Source organism: Cariama cristata, unplaced genomic scaffold, assembly GCF_000690535.1.
Source record: "Cariama cristata isolate BGI_N322 unplaced genomic scaffold, ASM69053v1 scaffold16611, whole genome shotgun sequence".
Classification (NCBI taxonomy): Eukaryota; Metazoa; Chordata; class Aves; order Cariamiformes; family Cariamidae; genus Cariama; species Cariama cristata.
This window is the reverse complement of record NW_009597702.1, coordinates 30,335-44,459: the sequence shown is the minus strand read 5'-3', so window position 1 is coordinate 44,459 and position 14,125 is coordinate 30,335. Positions and strand designations below refer to the sequence as shown.

The following is a 14,125-nucleotide window of genomic DNA, read 5'->3' as shown; positions in this document are numbered from 1 at the left end:
CTTCATGCCATCCAGCAATTATAAGGAGCTTTATCACAACCACCAAGTAGAGTGTGGGGTCCTTTAAAAATCTCGGAAGATCGTTGCACTACTTTTAATTTCAAATAAGAGTGAGTTCAATTTTATACTTCAGCAAATAAGAATACATTCATAAATTTAGCCCCCACACAACATTTCTTTATTTTCGTATTCAAAATAGCATTTTTTCTCAGTGGATTTTCCACCTAATTAGAGACCGGATATTTATTAACGCATAAGCACTATCATTTTTCAAATCAGTAACAAAGCACACCGAATACTATAATGCATCTTGCCCTTTTATTGTATTGTATTATAGACAAAGAGGAGTACACACAGAATAATCACTGTCATCACAACCGTAAAGTTGCAGTGTCACTCTGATCCCTTTGGGAGTCAGAGAACATCTACATGTTTTTCTTCCCACCTTTTTATCATAACAAGCTGCGTATATCAAAACTGAACTGTGAGCAACCATTTTTCTAAATAAAAACAGCTCAAACAACAGTGCTTGCTAACAGGACTTTGCAAGATTCTTTAAGGTACCAATAGCACAATAGCAATATAAAACTATAGACATGCTGCCCCTTGAAAAGGTGAGCTGTGCTGGAAAATTCACGGGTTCAGTGCTGGAACTCCATCTCCTGCAAAAAGGTGACTCAAAATCTGTGCGCTCCTTTGGTTCATATCTAAATGGGAGTAAAGTAACCTAAGGTGGGTATTTTACAAAACAGTTGTTAAACCTATTGTTTTATCTGTAAAATAAAACATGGCCTACGATAAGAACCTCTATTGCTTCCCATCAGTCAGTTACCAGTGGTACAGTGGAGTGTAACGCTACTAGAAGCAACATGTTGCTGTGTCATGCTGCTTCTCTTTTATATAAACTAGGTACTGATGACCTATAAAGGGTTTTTCTAGAATACGACAAAGCAAATTTCCGACTTGAAGTGCAGGTGCAAGGAAGCTTTTCCTTGCTGAGAACCACATGCCTTTCAAACAACTTTGGCAGAGTATATGGTAATACACTCCTTTGTGTTACTGAGTATGTCTGCACACAAAACAGTAAGTTGGCAGTGGGTCACAGTTCCCTATTTCCCTGTGCCTAATGTGGTAGATAAAACGGGAGAGAAGCACTTTGGAAACATATAGATGGCTACCATCACAAATTATTGGACAGCCTGGGAGCAAAATATCAGCCACTTGTGGGAAGACAGACATATTAGTAAGAACTGGTAAAATGACTTTGAAAACCACTGTTTTTGATACTGCTTCCATACTCTTGTTTGTATAAAAGTTTCTAGCCTGTACACAGGTGCTCTAGATGATATACAAATCTCTATTAATTATACTTTGGGGATGATATTTTAAGTCTATGAAAAATCTATTATTATCTATAAGAACTTTCCACTGAGGCCATTTTCTGCTCTTCTCCCCAAAACAAAGGAAAAAAGGAACACAATGAGAAAGGATTCGCTATTCTTTTTCAAAGAGTAACAAGGTGCAATCTTGTCTACTACTACTACTACTGGACTGCCTAAATTGTTTTGTTCTCTCTTGTCTCACACTGACTGCAGCAGGACTATTAATAGTGTCAGCACTGTAACCCACTGCTATGGAGTGTAAAGTCCATTCAAAAGCTATGGGCCATTTTGGTGGAACTTAAATATTTCTCAAAACACAGTTTGCAAGAGACTCCTGGGCATGCAGGCATTTTGTAGGCTCTCTGCCAAAACTCTCTGTAGAGGCCAGTTTGAGTGGCTCAATCCAGTATGTGATTTGCTTAATGAAAGACACTTCTCCAGAAGATTTTGGCAGACGCAATCAATTCAATTGCCAGGCAGTATTCATGTGATTACAAATGTTACTGATCACATTAGACACTTAATAAATCTCTCCAAAAAGATCACAGCTACTGTGCGTCTCTGAAGAAATTAAAATTGTGATACAGATTACTGTGTTTGCTGTGCACTGGACTATTGATACAATTGGGAACAAATACCTTCCTTGGCCTGCCAAGCAGTCAGTGACAACTATTAATTTCTATATAAAACCATGACTGCTTGTTTGTAAATGTTTAGCTATGCATCATTGTAAAGTAGCTTCATTTTCATGTTAGGGATACATTCTACCATAAATATATTAAAGAATTTGACTCCACTGACTTTCACAGATCTATGGCAATTCACATGTGCTGAGAGGCTGGCCTGAGAGTCCAAGGACAATTTTTGGCTTGAAATACCAGAAAAGCAAATGCTACCCTTGCATAAAACCCATGAGCGAGATTTTGGCACTGTTTCTTCTGTTGACATTTCAGCAGATGCAATATTGCATACAGTAATGATAAAACACATCAAAGCAAAAATTACCTAACTGAGCTGTACCTGTTTGGATAAAAATTATTTTCCTTGCAGTGTGGCACAACTTGAACTCTGTATCTTCCTGTAATTTACTGAACAACATTTTAAAATGAATAAATGTCCATTGGCCAAATCCCAGTGCTCCTTTCAGTGTATTGCATGAAAGCAATCACACAGGCCTCTCTTTTCCGCTCTCAGGAGGAGGGTTTCTGTCTGAAAAAAAAAAAAATGAAATCAAAGAACTGAATGTATCACTTTAAAAGAGTATATAATTGATTAGACCTAATCCCTCCACACAGCTGTAGCCAAGGTACTTTGCTAAGTGAAAAATCATAGTTATGAGCGCTAGTTTCCATCCAGAAAAAGTGATGAAATAAGTATATTCAGAACCGAGATGCATGGAGAGTATTTTTATAGTTTAAATGTTTTCATTTTCACAGTTAACTTCCAGGGAGTAGGCTGTCAAAATTATTAAAGTGTCCTTTATAAATACTGAGAAAAATTCCACTTTCAACTGCGCTGCTCTTAATTCCTGCGCAGTGATTGATGGCTTCCTGTTGATGATGTCTTCAGTACTGTATAATTTAATTGCACCACATAGCATGTGCTGAGGAGCCAGTTGTGCTCTCAGTTACACTGCTGTTTCTCTAGAATAACTCTGAGTTCAGTCCCACTGTCAGTCTAACCTTATTGACTGAAACTCATAATCTTTCAGGGCAGATCTAGACTTGAGTTTGTGGCTTCTATTCTAACCTGACTTAATTTACTGACAGTTGCCTTATTATCAACTCCATTTGGAGCCATGCCCTGAGAACTCCATCGAAAGCTTAAAAATCATTCTTTATAGACATCATTTAAAATTACTTGCTCTTGGTTTTGGAGTGCTTCAGCAGAAAAGCATTTCCAAGCTTTTTTTTTCTGTACCCAGGAAAAAAAAATTAACTTCAGATCCTCAGAGATATTTAAGTATGATTTATTTAATTGTGGTCAAATAACTTAAATCTTCTGTGGGTCCTGGTCTCACTTTTTGAGAAACAAAGGCTGAATTTCTCAAATGGCACCATCATTTCAGAAGCTGAGCCTCTTGCAAGACTCAAAATAAAATTGTTGGTGCAAGCAACTAACATTAGCAAGTGCAATTGTGACTGAAGAGAAATGTCTTCCTGAGCATATCTTGTGTTTTTCACTTTGTGGTCCCTTAAGTTTGAAGACTAACTTTTAAGAGTTTCTTGAGGGGAAAAAAAGGTTACCAGGCTTAAATTCACCATGGATGGGTTTCCCACCTGCACTGGAAAAAACGATTAAAGGTTGAAAACTACTTGTTAACAAATTATCTCAAAGCTCTGTGAAACAAGAAATTCTTCAGCCTGCTGGTGTTTCTCTGACATGATACCTCCTGATAAATTAGAAACAGCAAAGAGCTAATTAACAAAGACACACAGTTTCCAAAGGAGTAGCTGGGCACTTCTACCTGGGGTCCCGCTCCACCAAGCTCTGCCTTGCTTGACCTGCAGCACCTCCGTCCCCCAGCAGTTTCCACTCTCTGTGACTCATTTCTTTCTTTTGTGGGGAGAGGCTGTTTCAGAACTGCTTTTCCCTCCCCTCCACAGCCCTCTATCCTTTGTAGCTCAAACTTTTGACATCCACCTTTGCGTTAAAGAGGACTTGTTCACTTTCCTTGTCTGCTTTCACTTATCGGCTTAGTGCAATAGCAGGCATTATTAAACACAGCTCCTCACTTGTACAATGAAATCTTGGATGAGTGAATGCTTTCATTGTTGGGAGCCCAGTAGAAATCATAGAATCATCTTAACATCAAACAGGCTTATTGGATTTCACCATAATGCCAACAAGCTGTCACTGTTACCACAAACCCTGCCTAGGCGTCACTCATGACTATTTACAGGCAGGAAGAGCAGCTCTGGGAACACTCAGTTGTAAACTGAAAGACTATGAGAGAGAAGCATCAATTACAAAAATTAATTGCAGCCCTGTGGGCATTGGCTTAGACAGTCCGTGATAGGAACAGTCCTGTATGGGGCTTGCCCTTGAAACAACTTTGAAGACTCAGAAGTTGTTGAATTAAGTTATTTGTGCGTAAAACTTGTGAAATTATAGTTGGTCAGCATAAGCCAAGCACCAGTGGTTGAGTAAGGATATGGAGGCTGTACCTTTCAGAGAACAGAAGGCCACAATCTGCCACTTGTAGGGCCCTGGCCACTGCATTTCACTTTATTATCTCTGCATCATTCAGTAATTTGTATTTAACTAAAGCATCTCTTCCAGAAAGGCCTTTGGAGTCTCAATCCAAAGGCTGGAAAAGATGGACAGTAATATACCCATTCTTTACTAGTAGTATTAAACTCTGACAGTTGTCAAAGGGTGGGTGATGTTCCAGATAACTGGTTACGTTTGTTTTGGTGATGCACTGTTCCTGTGCCCCTTTTCTGTAATACTGAGAGCTGTTTGAACCAGTGCCCGGGACCAGCTTCTCTCCTTATATTCTGCCTCACATCTTATAAGACAGCATTGCTTTCTGATGGGTTGTATTCTCACTCCACTCTCCAAATAGAATAGCAAACACAAATATGTCTGAATATCTCTGTAAATGGGATTAAGGAATTGTGCTGCCTCTATTGCATTCCAAAAAATCTTCCCAGTACAGAAATTTAGTACCTTCTTTAACTTCCCATGCAAAGCCTCGTGACAGTATAAGAACGAACACAGCTGCGATTGCACATGGTCTTGCAGTGTCATGTGTAGGTACAAAACATTTCAGCTGAAACTAATTGAAACAGGTGAAACCCTGCTATGCACCAGAACAGCCCAGCACAGTTGCTGGAGGTAAAGCCCCTCTATTCACACTCTACCCCAATTAGGAGTTATTTAGTATTATGCTAGCACATGGGAAACTTTTGCAATGTAACCCAAACAGCACTCAGAGCTCTGCCCTAATCAGTTTGCTATTGATAGCTCAAGAAAGCTAAAGTCACTCCAACCTTATTGTGTGGGGCCCTACATGATTGCCCAAGGTCACAAGAAACCAAAGGCAAAGCAACATAATTGCCCTTCTGTGTCATAGTTTGAGACACATAATTGATTTACATCTCTATGGTTGACTCTGCTGTGAATGACAATTTGAGCAGAGCATGACTTTAGAGGAGCAAGGAGCCCTACCAACAGAGACGGCACTGGTCAAAGGCACTGAGCGGGCAAAGGAACTGGGAGATGTGGTTGCGAACTGGTTTCAGTCACCGCAAGTTGCTTTACTGTCATGTTGCCAGTGTTAATGGAGCTGTTAGGGAAGGGGAGGTAGGACAAGACATATATGGGGGTCTTTATTAGAGGTGAGAGACCTAATGCCTCTTGCAAACTCCAGACAGCATGGGAATCATGTCCTACCGCAGTCAGTGTGCGTATTTATGAACCCACATATGTACGCATTGCTAAAATAAGGGCATTTAACACTCCCTCATTTTTTGTTCATTGGGACCTCTGCAGCACAAGACCGGCATGTAAAGTTGCAAAATTCCCTGTGTGCTATGATAACTACATAAGCAAATGTGCTTCCCCCTTTTTCACAGAGTATCAATCCATAAGCATGGAATATATGTGCTTCCCTTTCCTCTCTGCCAGCCCTGCCTGCCACCTTCTTGCTCTCCCTTCACTTTCTGCTCCTGCCCAGTGAACAGTCAGTTCACGGCTCGGAAGAAATGTTGTAAGGTAAAGAGTAAATCATCCTTCTTGTTCTTCTCTCCTCTATGCATCTTCTTTCATTCTCTATTTGATGCAGGGACTGTCTGGGGTAATTCTTTAGCTTGTTATGCAAGAAGTCAGACTAGATGATCTTTAACAAACCTCTCCAGCCTGTGAGACATAATCTGTACTTGGTACAATCCTACTTGCTGAAATGGAAGTGAGTCAGCAGACATGTCATGTCTGCTGTACACAGACAGGCAGACCTGGCCACTTGGAGATAAAGGCTAAGTAAAAGGATTTCTATAGAAACACATACCCGTGTGTCTAGATTATACGCCGTCTTCTTTAAATCCTGCAACGCCCTCTGCATGAACTCAAATGCATGGCAGTCAACACAGGGACGACCTGGAAAAAGGTACAGAAGAAGACATCACTGTCACAGCATGAAATTTGGAGTGTAGCAGTACAGAGGGGGAATACTCAGAGACCTTGCAATGCCAGGAGAAAACTCATTTTACCAGGTACCCAAACCTGCATGTGTACAAAGTTAGGGCTGCCTGCGGACAGGGCTGTATCTATCCTTGTGCAAATGCGTGAGGACCAGCAAAAACACAAGAGCATTTTCCTGTGTGTGCTTTTCTGAACATAGCCCTTCTGACCGGTGCTATGTGCCTTCAGCCCCCAGCCTCTCCCCTCAAAACTGAAATCCTCAACTCTGCTCAGACATGGACTGATTCTCAACAGATATGCTGAAAATAGCAGTTTGCAGTGGCTCAGAAATCAGACAGGCAGGTCTGTTTTTACAGGAGCTCTTACAGAGCAGCTTGGCAAGGGACAGTGTCAGATTTGTATTTGCTTCCTTTCACCTGCTGCTGTAATTTTCCTCTGCCAGGAATGCAAAGCATCCCACTGGCTCTGCAGCTGGTGCCAGTGTTTGTGCACAGAGGGGCAGGGCAGGGAAAAGGCAGAGAAGAGGAGGAGGAGGGGACTTGACAACAACTTAAATGGCTCACTTCTGCACCTGGGCATTTCTGCTCTGCCAGGATTCACTCTGCCCTGATCTAAGGCCCTTTCGTTCAGTCACAGAGTTAATGAAGTGTGGGTTTTCAGAACAAGAAATTGCAGATACTGGAGGAGATATAGGGGAAATGGGGAGAGAGGACATTTTACATTGATCACAGAGCCCCCATGTTGGGGGGAGTGCTGAAATCCTTGTCCACAGGCAGCCACTTGTGCTGCTCTGACAAAGCAAAGAGGGTGCAAAGCTGCTGCTGAGATAGCTGGGGAGCTGCTCGGAGCCAGGGACCTGCCGTGCAGCACTGCAGCAACCCGTGCCTGGCACCCTGCTGCCAACACGGACTTCTGAGTTGGGCATGATGGAAGGGAGCAGCCAGACTGCTTCTCGGTCCCCAGCAAGCCTCTTAGGGGCTTTGACCTGTTCAGGAGGTGTTTCTCTCCCACCCACCTCCCTCCATTTCCCCTCCACAAAGCTGACTTCTCAGGGAGACCAGGGATCAAGCCAGGCATTTAATTCCAGGGATGTGGGGAGATGCAAAGTCCCCACCTCCGTAAGAACAGCATCGCTCACAAAGACTCTCTCTCTAAGCCTGAGAGGACTAGTGACAGCATGGTTTTGAGTACACTTTAAAGACACTCAACCCCCTCCTGTTTTCAGTATTTCAGTAATTTAGTTGTTTTCACTTCAGATCATGGAGCAGAGCCCTTAGAAGGAACCTGCATCCTCAGTCTGCTGTCAGTAAATCCATCATTCACTTGATGCCATGGCCTGCTCCTTCCCCTTGTTGTGGTCTTCTCAGAGAGCACCCTGCCCTGGCTCCACCTCAGTGAAGTGCTGGATACCCTGAAGTGCTTGTCACTAAAGTGTTCTCGAAATCAGAACTTGATGGAGAAAAAACAAACTTTGGGTCCTAAATGAATGTCTCCTGCTCTGGCAGTGTGGAGAAAGCACCTCTGAGGAAAGCCATGAATTCCATTGTCAATCACTGCCTGCCAATCAGGAAGTCTTCCCAGGCCCTCATGAGGGCCATGGCTGTGTGAGATCATTCACTGGTATTTATGCAACCAAGTGCTCCTACATGGACAGGAAGGTACTAGTGGAATGGCACAACTATGCCAAGTGGTTATTTCACTTCTGCCACCCCTGCAAAGCAGCTACCCTGGCATCAAAGCAGCTTCTGCAGGAAAATGGTGGTGGCACTGACACCTGCCTGTGCAGCTCTGTGTGTCCTGGATCAGCACATGCGAAGCTCCTAACACGGCACTGCCCTTCAAAGCCACAGTGCAGATGCAGCCAGTTTCAGCACATAATGGCATATTCACTCTCTAATATAGTTTCCTGGGCTGTCCGCCTTGGTGGAGGGTCCTTCTCCAGGCACAGCCATCTCTGGGTCAGCTTAGCACCCCTGCCTGCTGGGAGCTAGCAGCCCTGCAGCACTGACAGTGGGAGACCACATGCGATTCCTCCAGCTGGCTATATCCCAGGATGGGACGCATCATTTTGACTTACAGCAGCACAGAGAGGACTCACTGAAGCAGCACTACTGGCAGATGAGAGGACAGCTGTACCTGGAAGGAGGTGACAAGCAGCTGGAGAGGTGGCTGGCTATAAACTCTTCTACCCATGCAGCCCTGCAGAACATACATCTGTTCAGCACTTTGGGGACTGAACTAGGGCAGTGCTCATCTCTCCATCAAACATCTTGCACTAGTATGGAGCAACTTGAATGCGGTTCTCTAAATAAAATAGGGGCAATACCCTACTACCTGGAAAGCCTATAGCTACAGTCGGACTTTTACCAGCAGAGCTGCCCAAGTCCTGACTCTAACTGGGCTTTTAAACTATTATACTAGCCAGACTCTTGCAGTAGCCAATAGCAGATACTGAAGGAAGATCTAAGAATAAGCCTCTAGCAATGTTCTTCTAGCCTACCAAGAGGCTGGAGGATATCCTGAGTCTGGCTGATGTTTCTACATCTGATAAGGCCTCCATGATTTTTTCTCACGTTGATTTTCCCTGTTGTTTCCTGAATCCATGTAAACTTTTGGCATCTATCGCAACCTGTGGCAATGAGTTCCACAGCTCAGCTCTTCAGTGAATGAAAAAAATACCATTTCTGTCTGCTCTGAAGCGAACATCTGCTGCTTTCATTTCCTGCCCCTAAGTTTTGCAGTGGAAGAGACAGTTATTAAATATTCACCATCTTTGTCCCACTTAGGACTTTGCTGCTCTCCATCACTCCCTGCCTTGGTGTCTCCTTTCCAGACTGAAGAGCTGGGCTGGTAAGCTGGCCCATCTATCTGGACTTAATGTCTCTTCATGCTCACACTATTTTCAGTTGGATGCCCATGGACATTTCCCCAACTTAATGATGTCTAACAGTCTGTTTTCACAAAGGTTTTAAACAAATCTAAATATGTGCTGTTGCCAATAGGAACAATCCCACCCTGCTTTCTGTCCTTGGCTACGTGTTCCCACACTTTCCCTCGTTCACAACAGGAGCAACCGTGCAGTTGCTTGGTCAGCTGGATCACTGATTTTTTCCCTCCAGATCAGATCCTGAATGCCCAAGTTCTGAGGCCAGAACAAGAAATAGGGCAAGGACAGGAGGCCAGGCTATGGGGAAGAGAAGGGCAGAAGCAGCATAAGCTTACCTCAGCTTAAAGCAACTGTGAAACCAAACCTTAAGTCACATCATAGCAAAGTACAGCAGAGTGTTATTAATTCCTTGCTGACAGCTAGGAACAGGCTATCATTCACAGGGAGACTTAACAGGTTTGTGGATTAACATAATGAGAATTATCAAGAGTCAGCTATAATTCTTTAAATGGGTCCTGTCAGCACAAAGACTGTATGTGTCTTTGAGTGTTTGGGGAGAAGTGGGGGAGAAGAGCTTAAAATATGCTTCTTGGCTTCTTCTTGGTGAAAAACTGGAACTGAAAGCACTGTGGAATACTTTCCCTTGCATGCATATGGCATTTACTCTTTGTATTTCATGCACCTTGGCTAATGAAAACAGACTGACCAGCTTCTGTTCTTCAGATTCCATCTTTCAGCTTTCACAGTGTGTGATTTGGGCTATAAATGCAATGGGATGTTGGGGAAATTACTTAATTTTTTTTATAGTGGATTGCTCTGAACTTGAAAGAAAATAATCCACAAACATTAGTAACACCATTTCATACTTGAACAGTCTTTTGCATATGCAAAGTGCTGTGTATAAATAATAAGGACATGATTAATCACTGCTAATTAGCATTATACATAAAAAGCTGGCCTGGCTCTCTGGCTGGCAGAAAGTATGCCAAGTGGAGAGCAGGTGATGGTACCCCAAGCCAGATATCGGTGCCACACACAGAGCAGGATCTCTCTGCAGCGCTAAGAACAACTCTGACTCACTCTCATGCTTCTCTCTTGTGACTCCTGCACCTCCCACACTTGCACGAGAGCATTGCTGCCCCTCTCCTGTTTGGGGTGCTGCAGGAGGGACACGTTTCTCTCACCAAGTGGGAGAGAGAGGCTGTAGTGCTGTGTGGTCCGTGAGGGATTGTTCCTGCTAAAGGCATGTTCCCAGTCCCATGTTGCACACTTGGGAACAGAGAAAAACATCAAGCACCGCACTGGTCTGCCCTGCAGAAGGACACTTAGTATGGTCCATGTACATCATATATCCCTGTCAAGAATGTGTACTAGAGCTCCCTTTTTCTCCCTGGTCATTCAGGATCCCACAACCATCAGTTTACCTGGGCTGACAGTATGGATTTCAGTGCCAGCAATAGGGAAGGTGTGTGCACATGCTCTAGTAGCTCTGCCCCCAAAATAGGTCAGTGCCCAGGAGGATCAACCACTTGATGAGAAACAGCCAGTGAAGCTGACATCAAGCAGAAAAAGATCCAGGAATGTCTGTACTAGATCACATCAAAGGTCTGCCTGGCCCAGTGTCCTGTCTCTCACAAGCTACATCTCTTGTAGTATGTTAAATGTGTCTAGGAGCATTCCCAAGGTTTGAAAGCAGCTGGCATGGGACAGCACATCACTTGAACAGTAAGCTCTGTCTTCCAGATAGGCAACTGGCCTCCTGTCATGGACAAAAGTGTGCCAGAGACCATCCTAGCAGGTTACTAGTACAGTCATGTCGCCATGCCAGGGAACATCCGTGGGCACTGGTTATAGACGTGACCTTCATGGCTAACAATGGATGCCCATGAAAAAGCGTAAGAATAGGGCAAGTATGGAGGGATGTCTCCCCAAAGACTCTCCCAGGCCTCAGGAATATGCTGAGGCAGCTCCTGAGCCAGAATTGCTGCTGTATCTAACAGCCCTTTCTAAGAATTTTTTTCCTTGAATTTACCCAATCAGTTCTGCAATCCCATGCAAACTTTTAGCACCCATAGTGTCCTAAAGAAGGAGTTCCACAGGTTAACTATTAGGAAAAGCCCTTATGGGCACAGGAAAGTACCTGGAGCACTTAGCAGCTATGCAGCACTCTCTCAACAAGTGGCTGATTAGAAGCATCCCGAGTTCCTTGTTGCTTTAAAACTCAGTCCCTGCAGCAGCACAAAACAATTTACAACTCATGATCAGCTGAGAGTCTTCCTCCTGGCCGGGCCTCAGACATAAACACCATTATGCATTCAATGCTACCAGCCTCCCCTACTCAGGACAGAGGAGCATGTCTGCAGAAACACTGGCCGCAGAAACACTGACCTGCCCTTCATTCCTCACTCTCACATGCAGGAGTAAGACAAGACAAGAAATCTTCCTCAAGGGCTCTTCAGGGGACTCAGTACCCTGGCGAAAGGATATAAAAAAGATAACTCCTTGAGACTGGGGTCAGAGACACTGGCCAAGAGTTTTGTTCTACAGATAAAATGGGAGTTTCCACTACACAAGCAGAACAAGGAACCACTATACTTTTTCCCAAAAATGTATTGACTTGCCTCTGCTAACATAGACACAAAAAGGGCACGTATAGTTTATTTTTCAATCATGATTTTCTCCTTGAGGAGATAAAATAGACCACTTGTCACAAAACTTATTAAAATTAATTAATGCCTAGAAAACAGACACACAAAATAGAGATGAGGTCTGTTTTAGAACAGACTAAAACTTAGCAGTAATAAAAAAAGTATAGAATGGAAAAAGAAGGGAATTCAGCATGTAAGTCCTGTAGAGACAAATACACATAGGTGTATTTGAAAGCTAGTAATGGAATTATAGGATAATAAAATGCAGTGACTAAATCAGGTCTTGTATTAAATATTTTGGTAGTCATGTAAAAAGATAGCTGTGATACAAAGTAAGCATGAGTAAGAACTAGAGATTGGTTTGTATGTAATTACCTTCTGTTGTTGTCTTTTTTCTGCCAGAGGATATTTTAAGTTTCTAATGAGTGGATACTTCCCACTTGCTGTCACCAAAAGACCCTGAGAACATTGACTCCATGACCTAATATCTTTGAACTATTGCCTCATTTTGGAGCTGAGAAAGTTTAACTAGAGACTTGCCTAAAATGACAGAGGAAGCTAATATATAGAGTTGTGATCCAAATTCAAGAGCTCTCAGCTCCATGGTGTGCTCAATGCAGTCTATCGTATTTATTTATTTTTTAGGTTTGCAGAATAGCAGCAGGATTTCAGAAATCTGTATATGCTTTACAAATACACTGTTTGGGTAAACTTCCTCTGTGTCAATCTGTAGTAGTTACAAGAAAGATGAACTTGACCTATTGTTCCAACCAAATACTAAAATAAGCAAAATGTAATGCCCTAGCAGAAATAAACACAGATTTTCTTCTAACAATATCCAGAGTAGGAAGGATGTAATATGTATTGTGGCAAATCTGGAAATGAAACTCTTGAGGTGCAGATCTGAAAGACCTACAATCAAAGAGCTTTAAAACAAGCTCCAATGAAAATTATAGTATGCAGTTAGTATTTTTTACTCAATAAGTAGTAATCCTTTTCTTACTTGCTCTTTTTATAACCGTTGTTTTCATGTGTTTTGCTGACATGTTACTAATTCATCATTACTCCCTCGCTAACCAGGCAATGGAACATTCCCCTGGAGCTTAAGGTGCGTGTGGTTGCTGTGGGTTAAGTAGAGGAAAGCAAGCAGGATGCGGTGCAGCAGAAGGGCATGAGTGCGCGCCGCAGGTACGTACTTTCTGCAGGAATGACACTCCCAGAGTCCTGGCTGGCCCCCACAAGCCTCACGCTCAGCAGGCCAACCACCGAGATGAATGGGATCGCCACACGCATCACACTCCAGACAGACAGCAACGCCATTACTCTCATCAATAATGCAAGCTATCTTCCCTGCCTGAAACAAGGAGAAATAGTGAAAATCAGCAGTTTGCTCCCAGCACGCTCCCCACAAAGAAGTGGACAAGATGTAAGAAGCACAGACCCACATGCACACACAAACCCACATGCACACACCACTGCAGTGACACACCACAGGCTTGCGATGCACCCTGAGGACCAGTTTGCCAAGTACCTGATCTTTCTCTTTGCCTGCGTGCCAGACCCTTGGAGCAGCTGTAGCGAGCAGGCGAAGCTCCAGCAGCCACTCTGAGCATGCGTCCCCTCTGCATTCCCCCCTTCCCTGATTAGGGTCATTGCCATGGAGATTTGCTATAGCAACACTGAAAAATTGGAGCTGCCAAGTGGAGAAGAAGATTTAAAGGGACCACAATGTGGTGGATGATCACTGCTGTACTCCTTCTCTGCCTCTGCTCCTCGAAGGCCATGTCCTCTCCTTGGCGAACAATGGCTGCTGCCACCCACATAAGAGGGTCTTAGGAAATTTTTACGTTTGTTGCTTTTATTCTCAAAGGGACTGTGCTGAAATATGCAGCTCCCATCCCTTGCTTTAGCTGTAATTCACTTAAAGTGAGATTTTGTTCCAGTAAGTTTCAAATGAGATGAAAACTCAGAAGTTTGCTTAGAAAAATAAAGACGCAGGGCCTGTTGATGGTGCCCTGCACTCCAGGGAAGAATCCATTATGGGCTTCATTTAACTACATTGA

The 14,125-nt window shown here is 43.3% G+C and overlaps 1 protein-coding gene across 1 annotated transcript; it reads right to left on the bottom strand.

Moving 5' to 3' along the window:
• Window positions 1–2,525: 2,525 nt before the first annotated feature.
• LOC104168429 (neuropeptide-like protein C4orf48 homolog) lies at window positions 2,526–13,406 on the bottom strand. The gene is made up of 3 exons (XM_009709013.1): window positions 13,259–13,406; window positions 6,394–6,482; window positions 2,526–2,591 (listed from the first exon to the last, which is right to left on the bottom strand). The coding sequence occupies exons 1-3, from the start codon at window positions 13,389–13,391 to the stop codon at window positions 2,526–2,528; spliced, it is 288 nt and encodes a 95-aa protein (XP_009707315.1). The 5' UTR covers window positions 13,392–13,406.
• Window positions 13,407–14,125: the final 719 nt, after the last annotated feature.

Bases quoted from the DNA above. Each gene is read 5' to 3' on its own strand.
- LOC104168429 (XM_009709013.1), bottom strand. From the start codon at position 13,391: ATGAGAGTAATGGCGTTGCTGTCTGTCTGGAGTGTGATGCGTGTGGCG. The intron at 6,483-13,258 runs GTACGTACCTGC...ACCTTTTTCCAG, and splicing joins GAGTGTCATTCCTGCAGAAA to GTCGTCCCTGTGTTGACTGC. The intron at 2,592-6,393 runs GTATGTGTTTCT...TTTTTTTTTCAG, and splicing joins CGTATAATCTAGACACACGG to ACAGAAACCCTCCTCCTGAG.